This window comes from Phocoena sinus, chromosome 8 (genome assembly GCF_008692025.1).
Source record: "Phocoena sinus isolate mPhoSin1 chromosome 8, mPhoSin1.pri, whole genome shotgun sequence".
Lineage (NCBI taxonomy): Eukaryota > Metazoa > Chordata > Mammalia > Artiodactyla > Phocoenidae > Phocoena > Phocoena sinus.
The window spans coordinates 61,484,107-61,496,626 of NC_045770.1; the positions used below are offsets into that span (position 1 = coordinate 61,484,107).

A 12,520-nucleotide genomic window follows, 5' to 3' on the forward strand; every position below is an offset into this window, starting at 1 on the left:
CGGTAGTATAAAGGGAAGGATGACTTCCGGATTTCTGCTTGAGCAAATGAAAAGAATCCAGAAATATCACTCATTTACAAGCAGCCCATCAGAATACTTGTCTTGCCAGTCCCATTGAACAGAATGGCTTCAGTATCCAGGGAAGTCCCTTCAGGTAATCAGAGGTTTGCAGATAGGATGGTCAGGGTGGGGAGAGGAGTCTACTTAGCTAAGATGAAAAAAGTACAGTGTGTAGTTCACACACAGTGCAGTGTGACCCACACACCATCTTCCTGAATCCCTGATCTCCTAGGTCTGCAAAGCCTCCTGATCCGTGGGGAGTCCACCTGTGCCCTTCATCCATCCCTTCTCTATTGTATCACATCCCCCTTCTGATGCTTTCTAGAGCAACCAATAGCCTATGAGCCACCTCGGATGCTATGTGTGGTTTTGACCAATGTGGGTCCCTCTGAGGCAGCAAACTTTTTTTTTTTTTTTTTTTTTATATCTTCTCCCATTTGGTAGGTTGTCTTTTTTTTGTTTTATTGATGGTTTCCTTTGCTGTGCAGAAGCCTTTTAGTTTGATGTAATCCCATTTGTTTATTTTTGCTTTTGTTTCCCTTGCCAGAGGAAGCATATCTAGAAAGACATTGTATTGGTAAGACCAATGTTGAAGATTCTGCCCGTGTTTGGCCTCTCCCGTTGCGGAGCACAGGCTCCAGACGTGCAGGCTCAAAGGCCATGGCTCATGGGCCCAGCCGCTCCGCGGCATGTGGGATCTTCCCGGACCGGGGCACGAACCCGTGTCCCCTGCATCGGCAGGCGGACTCTCAACCACTGCGCCACCAGGGAAGCCCGCAGCAAACTTTTAAAATGATTACCTTGGACCCATCAGGAAAAACTTGAATTAGAAGCAAATCCATCCAGAGTCATTAACCAAGAGTACTGGCTTTATGCTATTTGGTTTGCTAGATCAGCCTGGTGGACAACTGCATTACCAGGCAGTTGGCGCCCGAATCACCTGTAGGGAAGAATAGAGCTTACAACTCAATTAGCGGCAAAGACGCTTTTGGAGCAAAGGCAGCCTTTTCTACCACTACATGTAAATATTGCTTTGATATTGTGATTTTTCTTGTAGTTGATCCAATAAACCCGCTTTCTTCAGGGTGGTTGTTATCATTTGGGAAGTCCAAAGGAGTAGAATCTTCCTCCATATTATATCGCAGTGGAATTCATCAGTCAGTTGCTAGTCCTGGCAAGGACTTCCTCAACACCCTTCTTCAACAGCATTGTTCTAATACATTCCCAGGAAGAGCATATAGGATGAGAAAAGAAAAGGATGGAGGACTGAACTCTGGGAATGCCAGCATTTGGCAAGCCAGCAGAGGAAAAGAAGGCCAAGAGGAAAGCTGAGAAGAAACAGAGAGTAAGAGACGATCAGGAGAGAGTAATGTCGTGGAGGAAATCCAAGGGAGGAAAGACTCAAGGAGGAAGACATGGTCCACAGCATCAAATGCACTGCCCTGAACATAGGAGGTACTAAATGCATGGATGGAAGAAGCATGAGTTGGACCTTTTCTGGGAGTCCTTGGACACAAGCTAGAGGCTTCCCTGCAACAGAGCAGATGGGAGAAGAGAAGAAAGAGGAGACTTAAGTTCTCCTTTCTCAACAGAGAGGAGGAAGTTGACCTTGAGTATCCAGCAGAGTTGCTGGATAACTGTTTAGACACCTCCAGCCTCCCTGACATGGTGCAGGGATGGCCCCATAGGTGACACATGGACTGAATAAGGCCCAGAACTGAGACTCTGGCCTTGTTCTCACCCCTCAGACTGAAGGAGGAGCAGCCATCCCATGAGGAGAACCATCCAGACATCTTCCAGGTTGGAAAAGAAAGCTCAAGACACTCCTTGGAAGTGGACCCCACAGCCCTGGTGCCTGGCCCCTACCTTAGTTCCCAGCCCCAGCCAACCGCAAGTGCTGGGTGGACCCTGATCTAAGGGGCCCAGGTTCATCCCCTGCTTCCCTTCCTAGCTGTTGAGGCTGGGCAAGGAACCTCAGGCAATTCAACTGAACCGCAGGGGCCTGGTGCCTATTGGGAGCCACGCTATGGCCTGGCCTCCCAGTGCAAAGCTTGTCCATCTACTCTTCTACCCATGAAAGAGCAGGAGGCCACCAGGTCAGGAGGGGCTGACCCTAAACCAGGAGAGGCCATGGGCCAGAGTGTGGGTATCCTTTCAGGCCCCTTCCGGAGTGAATCCAAGAGATGGGTTGAGTCCATCCATACTCATTGTCACTGGGAGGTGTCTAGTATTATACCCATTTTATGGAAGAAGTCACTGAGGCTAAGATATGGAAGCTCAGAATGAGGGCCCTCTGCTAGAGTCTGAGGCTATTTTTTTGAGCCTAAAACAAACTTTCAAGCTCAGCTGGGTTGGAAACGTAGAGGAGGAAAAGGGTCTCACCTGAGACCCAGTTGTCTATAGTCCAGGCCAATCCCCAGTCAAATGGTTGTCAGTAAGTCTGGAGCCTAAAGCCTTGGTCAGCTTATGACCTGAAAAGAACAAACCACTGCAACCTCCACCCAGACGACATTTGCTGGCCTAGATGGTGCAGACACCCAGGGGACTTAGCCAGCAGGACCCCCCAAGGGCTGTGTGACATTTTGCAAATGTGTTTCATGGTGCCACCTCCCCGAATCAGGCTTTCTCCCCTTTCCCCAGCTTGCCTCAGGTGAGTGAAAACACTCTGTTTTCATTCCACTTGTTATGCCTAACTCATAGCAACCAAAGACTTGTCTTCTGGAGTGATGCTCCCTGAACCCCCTGGACCTACAATTTGAGGGCCCCCGCAGCCCTCCGTGGCAGCACCAAGCCAACCCACTTTGCACAAACGTAGCCGCCTCCAGCCCTATTTTCCCAATGTCCTGGGGCCAAGCTGTGGTCAGTTATTAGCAGGTGGGGGCAGAGTCCCTGCTCTGCCTCTTACGTGCTGGGTAGACACAGGGCTTCCTTTCTCTACTTTTGTTCCTCTGTTTCCCTCTCTGTCTCAGTAGTCTGGAAGAAGTCAGTTTATGACCGGGGTTCAGGAATCACCTGTGCAGAAATGAGGTCTGTCCCTGAGCCCTCCGCTCCCTTGTCTCCCACAGCCTATTTAAGAACCTCAAAAGAGAGGTTACGAGCTTCTCAACTCAAAGAAAGAAGTGAGATTGTTCCACAACCAGGGCCCTTTGATTCAAGCGAGGGAGCACTCTGGCTTTATTGTAAGGAAAACCAGGAGAAGGAGCTGGGCCAGCCTCACATCAGCAGCGCTGTCAGTGAGGGCAACCCAGGAGGCTGTTTACTTTCTGGGGCTGGGGAAGGGCCTTGGCCACATTCAATTTCTCCACGTCTCTGTAGCAGTACAAATTGGGGCCTTGGACGAGGTACAAGCCGAGACCATTGGCGGAACACGAGCTGGGGCCCAGAGACTTTTCCGTACACAGGGCCGCGTCAACCTTTTCATGGGGCCAAGGAAGCTCTGTCCACGTGGCTTGAGCTCCTAACTTCAGGTCCAGCCACCACAGCTGCCGTCCTGGGAAGAAACACCGGACATAACATGGCTTCCACATCATGGGGATCCTGACCTGGCTCTTCTCACGCCATGACGGGGATCTGTGCCACGGAGAAGTAGCAGAACAGGCCCCCCCTCAGCACCCGACACCCCTCACCTGCCATGACGTGGAGGTGAGAAGACCCAGGACAGGTAAAGGCTGCATCCACAGTATCAAGGTTGATCCCATGAGGGCTCCCAAATTCCTTCTCCAGCCGCTTTGGATAACCATCTACTAGGATATAGCCTCTCTTTGTCAGGAAGATATATACCTGGGTGCCCTGGAGGACAAAGGACATTAGTCAGCACAGAGCTGGGTATTTTCCCAGTCTCCACCTCATGCGTCACTCCCAACACACACCTGGATCAGATAGAGCTTATCATCCCAGGAAAAGGCAGTATCCACTGTTGAAGGACCATGGGGCCACAGATGCTCAATGGGCCAGCTATGCCACCCGTCCTGGCTGGTGTCCAGACGCCAGTAGTGGGATCCTGTGGGGTAGCAGAGGTACCTCTAGTACTGGTAGTAAAAGGCCAGGCAGTGAAGAGGCAAGTGACAGAGGCAGGGGTGAGTCTCGAGAGGGAGGAAAGAATGCATCCAGAGGCCAAGAGGGAAGAGGCCATGTGAGGAGCTGAGGAAGACTTGGTTGGCAAAGTTGGACATTGTGACCTAATTGGAATCAGAGTCAGTGGGGGCCTGATGGAAGGGCGAGCTTGGAGAACAGTGGCCAAGTTGCCAGGTAAGGCCGACGTCCGTCATGGGGTTCAGTGGGGTCTCCTTATGCATCTCAGATGTCTGTGTGCAGAGATGCTACAGTGAGACAGTGGCCAGGAGTTCAAAGGGAAGCACGGCAGCAAGCTTCCCCTGGGCGTTCTCACGCTGGCTGTGTTCTCTAATCCCTTGAGATGGTAGGAGACGGAGGGAGTAGCCAGACCAGCACCCTAATTTTCCTCTCCCCTTTTCATAACAACTTATTAGAGGAATTGTCTAAACTCTTATTTACCTTTTCTTCCTCAGCCCACTTCACTTACATTCCTGTTTCCCTTTGCCATTGAGATTTCTCTTTTCAAGGTCACTAGTATCCTCCAACTTGCCAAATCTAATGTCTACATCTTACTCTACCTCTCAGTGGCATTTGACTGCTCACAGGTCCCTTCTTTAAATATCTTTTTTGGATCTTGGCTCTGTGATTCCAGACTCTTCCAGGGTTCTTCTTAACTTTCTGACTCCTCTTCAGCCTGATATCTATTATTGGAATCCCCAGTTTGGACCTCTGCTCTATCTATACTCACTCTCTTGGTGATTTCACCTAGTCCAGGGCTTTAAACACCACCTATATACTGATGACTTTTGATCTGTTCCCTTTGGATCTGATGGACTGCTTCTTTGAGTGTCAGGCGCAAACTCAGCTGCCTACCTGACCTGTCCATTTGGCACCATTAGACACCAAAACCCTAATGTGTCCAAACTTATTTCTGCCCCCACCAAACACACACACACACACACACACACACACACACACACACACACACACACACATCTCCTTCCCTAGTCTTTCCCAATTTTAGAAAAAGAGACTGCCAGTCACCTAGTTTCCCAGTCCCTAAAAGCCAAGTCATTCTTGAAACCTCTCTTTCCCCTTCCCCACTCCGATCAATATCCAAGGCATTGGTTAAATGCTATGGGCCTGACTTCCAGAGTACGTCGCGCTGACCCCTCACCACCTCTGCTGCTGTTATCCCAGTCCAAGCTGTCATCACCTCTAATCCAGACAGCTGCAAGAACTCCTTGCTGGATTCCCTGCTTACACAATTGTACCTCTGTGACTTATATTCCACAAGAAGCCAGGATGATCTTTTAAAAAAAATAAGTCATGGGCTTCCCTGGTGGCGCAGTGGTTAAGAATCCGCCTGCCAATGCAGGGGACACGGATTTGAGCCCTGGTCCGGGAAGATCCCACACGCCACGGAGCAACTAAGCCCGTGCGCCACAACTACTGAGCCTGCGCTCTAGAGCCCGCGAGCCACAACTTCTGAAGCCAGCGTGCCACAACTACTGAAGCCTGCGCACCCTAGGACCCGTGCTCCGCCACGAGAGAAGCCACCGCGATGAGAAGCCTGCGCACCGCAACGAAGAGTAGCCCCCGCTCACCACCAGCTAGAGAAAGCCAGCGCGCAGCAATGAAGACCCAACGCAGCCAAAAATAAATTAAATAAATAAATAAGATAAAAAGACAGATGCTTAAAAAAATAAGCCAGAACATATCACAGCTCTGATCAAGAGCCCTTCCCGGCTTCCTTTTACAGTTGAAAATCCTTCCCAGGCCCATGTCATCTGACCCCTGCCTCCCTCTTTTCAAGCCACTTACCTGGCTCCTTCTCAGCGTGTCAGCCACACTGGCCTCCTTTCTGGCCTCCCCAAAGTATTTGCTGTCTACCCTCCCTAAAATGCTTCTCCTCCAGTGCTTTACGTGGCTAATGCCTTTTGATCACTGAAATCTCAGCTCAAAAATCGTCTCTTCAGAGGAGGGGCCCCTAATTCTCTTCACCTCTATCCCATTATCCTGTCTTATTTTCTTCACAGCTTTTTGGGGACACTTAACATCCTTTTATTTTATATTTTAAAACATCAACGACTCATACGTTCATTTATTCTAGCTTCAAATGGTATTTGAGAATAAGAAGCATTCTGATGTTCCCAGAACACATCACAGCTGTTAACACTGCCTGAAAGTATGCTCTTTCATTTTCTCTTTTTTACTGTCCCCTCTCCGTCTAGCAGGCTCTCTGAAGGCAGGTGTCTCATCTGCCATGTTCACGACTGTATCTCAGTGCCTAGAAAAAATGCCCAGTGCCTATCAGGTGCTCGATTATTTTTTGGTACTCGAAAAACAGCTGGTATTCCCAGTGCAGCCACAAGTTCTCCTTATGGGTATTAACTGGGCAAGTCACAGTGACTACATATCCACCTTCCCCTCCTGCTGAAACTACCCTGCTCGTGGCCCCTATTTTGAGAATCAGAGCCGCGCTGCATTTTGTGCAGAGGAAGTAAGTGCTGAGCCCCCAAAATCCATTAGAGGTCGATGCAGAGGCCGACCAGCAGCCACTTGAATGTGGTCTGGAATAAAAATATGGGCTGAGCCAGTCCCATTCTCTCTCTGGAAATCCAAGTAGGAAAAAGAGAGCCGAAGCAGTTATCAGTCGGATCTGAGGCTAAAAGATCCTGACTAGAGAGAAAGTAGAGAGGGCGTGATGGTGCCTGTGCGAGCCGAAGTAGTGACAAAACAGAAAGAATGGATTAGCAGCTATGAGGTACACACAAGAGATTTATCAATAAGGGAGAGGAGAGGACCAGCCCTGTGCTGAGTGGCTGGGTCACACTGGTGTTTTCACCAAGATAGTGAGTTCCCACCTCAGCTGGGTATTTTTAACATAACAATATTCTCTCAACAGCTATAGAACATCTCTAAGACTCTTGATTTAGGAATTCAGCTGCATTCTATTTATGGACACATGGTGTTGAGGTTCCGTGATCTCTCCATGGCTGGGTGTTTTCTCTACATCTCTGTGTGGTCCCTGTGGCCCTATTTTCTTAGTGTCTCTATCTCCATATCTCTCTGTGTCTGTTTATCTATCTCTGTAAGCATTGCTGTTTCGCTTTGTGTATGTGTCCTCCCCATGGTGCCTCGCTCTCACCATAGCTGCATGTTCTTCTGACACTTATGTGTTCTTACTCTGGCATATATTCTCAGCATAGGTCTACCTTTTCACTACAGGTGTGTGTTTCATCACGGATGCACGTTCTCATTACAGCATGCATTCCTGCTGTGGGCATATGCTCTCCTTGCAGCTGTGTATTTTTCATTATAGCTTCGTAGTCATACCTGATCAGATTTATTCAGGGATTCGGAGCAAGAAAGGATTTTCACTCTTCTGTATTCTCACCACTATTTTACATTTGTGTCTGATCATACGTACATCTTAGGCTGAGTGTAATGTGGTAGGTCACTCCTTCTCTTGGAGCTGTCCTCAAGTATAGATCAAGACTTATCACTACCTGTCTGACTAGCCCCAGAACATCCTTAGGTATCATCAGACGGCTTTTTAATGGCACAGGTCTGGGGAGAGGGGTTTCTCCTGGTCACTCAGAGGAGAAATCTCTTCAGGCTGGTGAAACTATTGCCTAAAGGTCTAAGGGACTGAACAGTTGTTGGCTGGTTCTCAGCAATGGGAACATCTCATCCCCAGGTAATGCTGTGCCCAGAGGCCTGCACATAGGAACCAGGCACCTGGAACAAGATGGAGCTCCTGATGAGAAGCTCAAGGTGGGGAGGGCCAGAGGACCCTGCGAGACATGCAAGAGCAAAGAGAATACGAGGAGTCATGGGGCCAGGAGGTCCCTATGTACCAACAGATGGTACTGGGAGGCAGACAGGTGAAGCTAGAGGCCTCAGCGATGAGAGACAGGTTGAACCATATGCATCGGTCGAAGTGAGGGGTGAAAAGGGGCATGATAGCGTGTAAGGATGGGGGCCGACGGGACAAAATATGGGGCACAGTGATGAAAATGGAGGAAATGTGCCAGAGATGGGAGACACACGTGAAAGAGACGGGAGGTATGGAGGGCAGAGATGGGGGAGTTGGAGGGCATCTCTTACCACTGAAGGCATAGGTGGCACCATGTTTGTCAGACAGCAGTGCAGACAAGACTAGATCCGGGCTACAGCGTTTATCCCCTTGGTGAGTCGCATTCCTGTGTCCGTGGCCTTGGGGGAGAAATGGGTGAGGGGGAACACAGGAAGGCAAGAGGTCAGAATGAGTTCCGAGGTGGAAGAGATGGCTGGGGTTATTGGGGGTGCAGGTTGTCCCCATATGAGGACAGCTGGGGAGAGCCAGAATGGAAGTGGAGCTAGGGCAAGGGCCAAGGTGTCATTCCACAGGGTGGAGGTAGGAGCTGGGTTATATGGGGTCCACGAACTCAGGGAAGGTGGACAAATTCCAGGAGGCCCCAGGGCTTGGGCTTTCTCACCTCTGCCAGGGCAGGGCATAAAGTAGTCTCGGACGTCCAGAGGGTATATAGGCTGCACCGTTCCCGTGACAGGGTGGAAGCGCAGGAATTGGTTACCCCGGAAGCAGTAGTAGCGGCTGAGCCATCGCATGGCAGAAGAGCAGTTGCCAACAGCCTGCCAGGAACGTTCCTTTTTGGTTTTTGTGGTGAAGTCCCAGAACCACGTGTGGTTGCCTTTGTCCAATCAACCAACAAGCATTCAGTGAGGCTGGGCTGTGCCTTCCCTTGTGTTTGTACTGGCCCCAGGATGGACCAGATATGGTCCCCATCACGTGGAGCTCACAGCCCAGCAGGGAAACAGTTGAGGAAAGTAATCATACAATAAAATGGAGCAGCAAAGTACACATGATCAGCTCAGCAAGGGCGGTGGGACGAGTCAGGGAAAGCTTTCCAGAGAAGGTGATACTTAAACTAAAATCTGAAGGAGGAGTTACAAGGCAGACAAGATGGGGAGATGTAACTCCAGAAACAAAAGTCTAAAGCATGAAGCAAATTGGGTGTACAGGGAACAGCATAGCGTTTCTGGGGCTTCATATTCAAGGTAAGCGTTTGATGAGACTCAAGGCTGGAGGATCAATAGGGACTTGGTCATGGAGAACCTTGTATGTAAAACTAAGGAACATAGATTTGTCCTAAGGGTCATGGGGGACAATGAGGGACTTTTAGCAGAATTACACCCAGTTACCTTCTCCAGGATGACTTCCCCTCCTTCCCCTACTTGACCTCTAGACTATAATTGGCTTCTCTACTCCTTCCCTTCATCAGGAAACCATATAGTGGTTCCACCACCACCACCATCCCTACCACTACCTCTATAACCACCAACCCACCACTACCCCAGGTTCTCTTATTCCAGCCTGGACTGACCTTGGAAGAACAAGACACCCTCACTTGTGCATTCTTCACTGTGACATTCCACAGCTGCATCCACTGGGGATGGGATTCCAGGAAACTCCTCTTGGAGCAACTTTGGATATTCCTTATTCTTATCAGGAGGGTATACCCAGACTCTGTCCCCCTGCGTGCAAAAACATGCTATTCTTAGTATGCACGCCAGATACTGCCACTCTGCCGTCCCACACATCTTTGATCTATTGCACTTACATAATATCCTTCTGCAGTCCCACACACTCTCAGTCCATCTGTGGACAACAATGTGCTGTCCCCTCGCACAACTTCAGTTTGTGCAAATCCCATCGCTGTTACTATACCACACACAACTGTCTATGTACAACCAGATACTCCCATGGCACAATTATCGGCAATACCACTGGTTTTGGCAAAACACATCCACAAATAGTCATCCTGCAATCATCCACCCATTCATACATTCATTTGTTCATTTATTCACTCAAGAAACAGTTGCTGAATGACTTACCATATGCCAGGCATTGTGAGAGGCATTGGGGATAAAGGGGTGACAAGACTCTGTCTGCCTTCAAGGAGTTCACTGTACCAAAGCAGAAAGGATCCTACAATCCTAGCCATGTGAGTCCCAAGGTGGAGGCATGTGAAGTGCACTGGGGAATAAAGGGGGAATACCTAAGTCAACCTAGAGAATGCCTGGAAGGCTGCACAGAGGAGGAGGCGTTTGGGCCAAGAGTTAAAAACCGAGCAGGAATATTCCAGGTAGACAAGTGTGGACTGGGCGTTATCAGCAGAGGGAGTAGCATGTACACAGCATGCTCGTGTGGCTGGCACAGAGTGAATGTGGTGGAGGAGGAGAGAAACCTGTAAAGATAACCAGGGTCCAGGTCTCAAGACCCATGTGCACCTGGCTTGCAGGAATCAGCACGTGGTGGGGCCATTTGCTGAAACAGGGGACTCAGGAGGAGGGGTGGATTTGTACAGAAGATATTGAGCTCCGTTTGGGGGATGCTGAATCTGAGGTGCCTACGGAACGTCTAAGTTGAAGATGTCAGCCTGGAAATCAGAGAGAGATGTCTGGAGCTCCGGGGAGAGATCCAGCTCTGGGGTCCACAACGTGGAGAGAACTCAGAGCTGTGGCAGTGGTTGAGATCACCCAGGCAGGGTGTATGGAAGGGCTGGGGAGGATTCCCCAAGAAACATTCAAGGCGTGGCCCAGGATGAGAAGGCTGAGAAGAGCAGGAAAAGAGGCAGGAGGGAAAACAAAGCTGGTAGCGAGGGCCGCCCCAACCACACAGCATCCTTGTGCGAGTCAGGGGAAGGTGCTAGGAGCAGACACAGGCTGGGCCAAGGCCTGGGACTTGACAAGCACAGTGGGCTGGATTTCATCCTCCACTTGCCCCTCGGCCAGGTACCACTGTGTTGTGAACAACCTGGCAACCACAGGAAGAAGACTTGATGCAGGGGCATGGAAGCAAGGGAATAAATTTCCCGGAAGGAAAGGATGGTGGACAGATTGAGGAGTAGCAGAGAGGTGTGGACGCAGATTAGGACCGAGGAAGAGCCCCTGGGTGTTGTGCTTCCCAGGCCTGCGTGCACACCGACTCCCCTAGCCTGAGCTTTCTCAGAAAAGGCAGGCGCAGGGGGAGGAAACCTGGAACCTGTTGGTAAGGGCTCCATGCCAGGGCCACTTGGCGGAGGGTCTCTAGTGTTGATTCCAGCACTTCCTGGCCTGGCCCTGACCTTGGCCCAGCCGTACCTTGATCAGAAAGACTCTGTCATGACCATGGCGGAATGCAGCATCCACGGGGCCGGGGACATCCTTCCACCTCTCTGAGATTAACTCCTGAGTCCAGTTTTGACCCTTCCACACGAACTCCCCTGCAAAACGCACACTCACTGAGGGACCCGGAACAAACTTTTGGCCTACTGAGCTAGTTACAAAGAAGCTATGGGTGATACTCTCAGATAATTCCTACGATCTCCCGCAGATGGATACACCCTCGATGAAGGGGACCAAGTCTGAGGTCCCAAATGCCCCAATCCCAGCCCCTCCTACCTTTAAAAAACAGCATAGTCCCATGCTCATCCAGGGTGGTAGCATCAAAGCCCCAGCCATCCGAGCAGCGTTCTGGGAAGGAGGTGGGGCGATAGCAAATAAAAGGCCAGTCAGATGATACAGTGCGGAGACACAGCTAGACAGATAGACTCAGGAAATCAGGGTCTCACCGATCACATCGGGGTCCAACTTGGTTGCATTCCCACGTTCAGCTCCATGCCTAGGGGCATTAGCCCTAGAGAGAAGACACGGAGATGTCTAGCTCCACAGGGTCCATCCCTCTCCTTTGGCTCCTGACCCCAGACTTGCCCCAGACCTAAAAACTGACCCTAGCCCACTCTTTTTTTTTTTTCTTTTTTTTTTTGCGGTACGCGGACCTCTCACTGGTGTGGCCTCTCCCGTTGCGGAGCACAGGCTCCGGACGCGCAGGCTCAGCGGCCGTGGCTCACGGGCCCAGCCGCTCCGCGGCATGTGGGATCTTCCCGGACCGGGGCATGAACCCGTGTCCCCTGCATCGGCAGGCGGACTCTCCACCACTGCGCCACCAGGGAAGCCCCCTAGCCCACTCTTAATCTGGAGCCCGGTCCTCCTCCAGCCCCGGCTTCACTCACAGAGAAAGAGGATGGGCGTTAGCCAGAGACCAGCACAAGCCCAGCAACCACGGTACAGCTGGTGTTCCCAGTGCCCGCGCCATGATGCGCTGGAGAGGCCACAGGACAGTTCTGGGCACCTGGATGAGCCCCTATATAGGCATGGCAGCAGCACCACCCCACCTCCAAGCCTGCTGGGAATGAGATCTCTCAGGGCTATGCCAATATTGGCTGATTACATCAGTGCAAACAAGGTCAGGGTCTGGACAGAAATCTGAGTCCAAGACTAACTCTTCCCGGCAGGAGGGCCTTTCTCCTTCAGTGACTTTTGAGCAGTGACCAGCCCAGCCCACTGGTGTTCGACTGTG

At 50.8% G+C, this 12,520-nt stretch overlaps 1 protein-coding gene across 1 annotated transcript; it reads right to left on the minus strand.

The window, feature by feature from the left end:
• Window positions 1-2,929: 2,929 nt before the first annotated feature.
• HPX (hemopexin) lies at window positions 2,930-12,256 on the minus strand. Its single transcript, XM_032640503.1, has 10 exons — window positions 12,174-12,256; window positions 11,733-11,797; window positions 11,563-11,634; window positions 11,263-11,384; window positions 9,504-9,654; window positions 8,598-8,810; window positions 8,227-8,334; window positions 3,930-4,060; window positions 3,687-3,849; window positions 2,930-3,550 (listed from the first exon to the last, which is right to left on the minus strand). Exons 1-10 carry the CDS (start codon window positions 12,254-12,256, stop codon window positions 3,291-3,293), a joined length of 1,368 nt encoding a protein of 455 aa, XP_032496394.1. The 3' UTR covers window positions 2,930-3,290.
• Between the last annotated feature and the right edge of the window lie 264 nt (window positions 12,257-12,520).

Coding starts and splice junctions, on each gene's coding strand:
- HPX (XM_032640503.1), bottom strand. CDS start 12,256: ATGGCGCGGGCACTGGGAACACCAGCTGTACCGTGGTTGCTGGGCTTG. Junction 11,385..11,562: donor GACTATGCTGTTTTTTAAAG/GTAGGAGGGGCT, acceptor TGCGTTTTGCAG/GGGAGTTCGTGTGGAAGGGT. Junction 8,811..9,503: donor GGGTGTCTTGTTCTTCCAAG/GTCAGTCCAGGC, acceptor GATTGGACAAAG/GCAACCACACGTGGTTCTGG.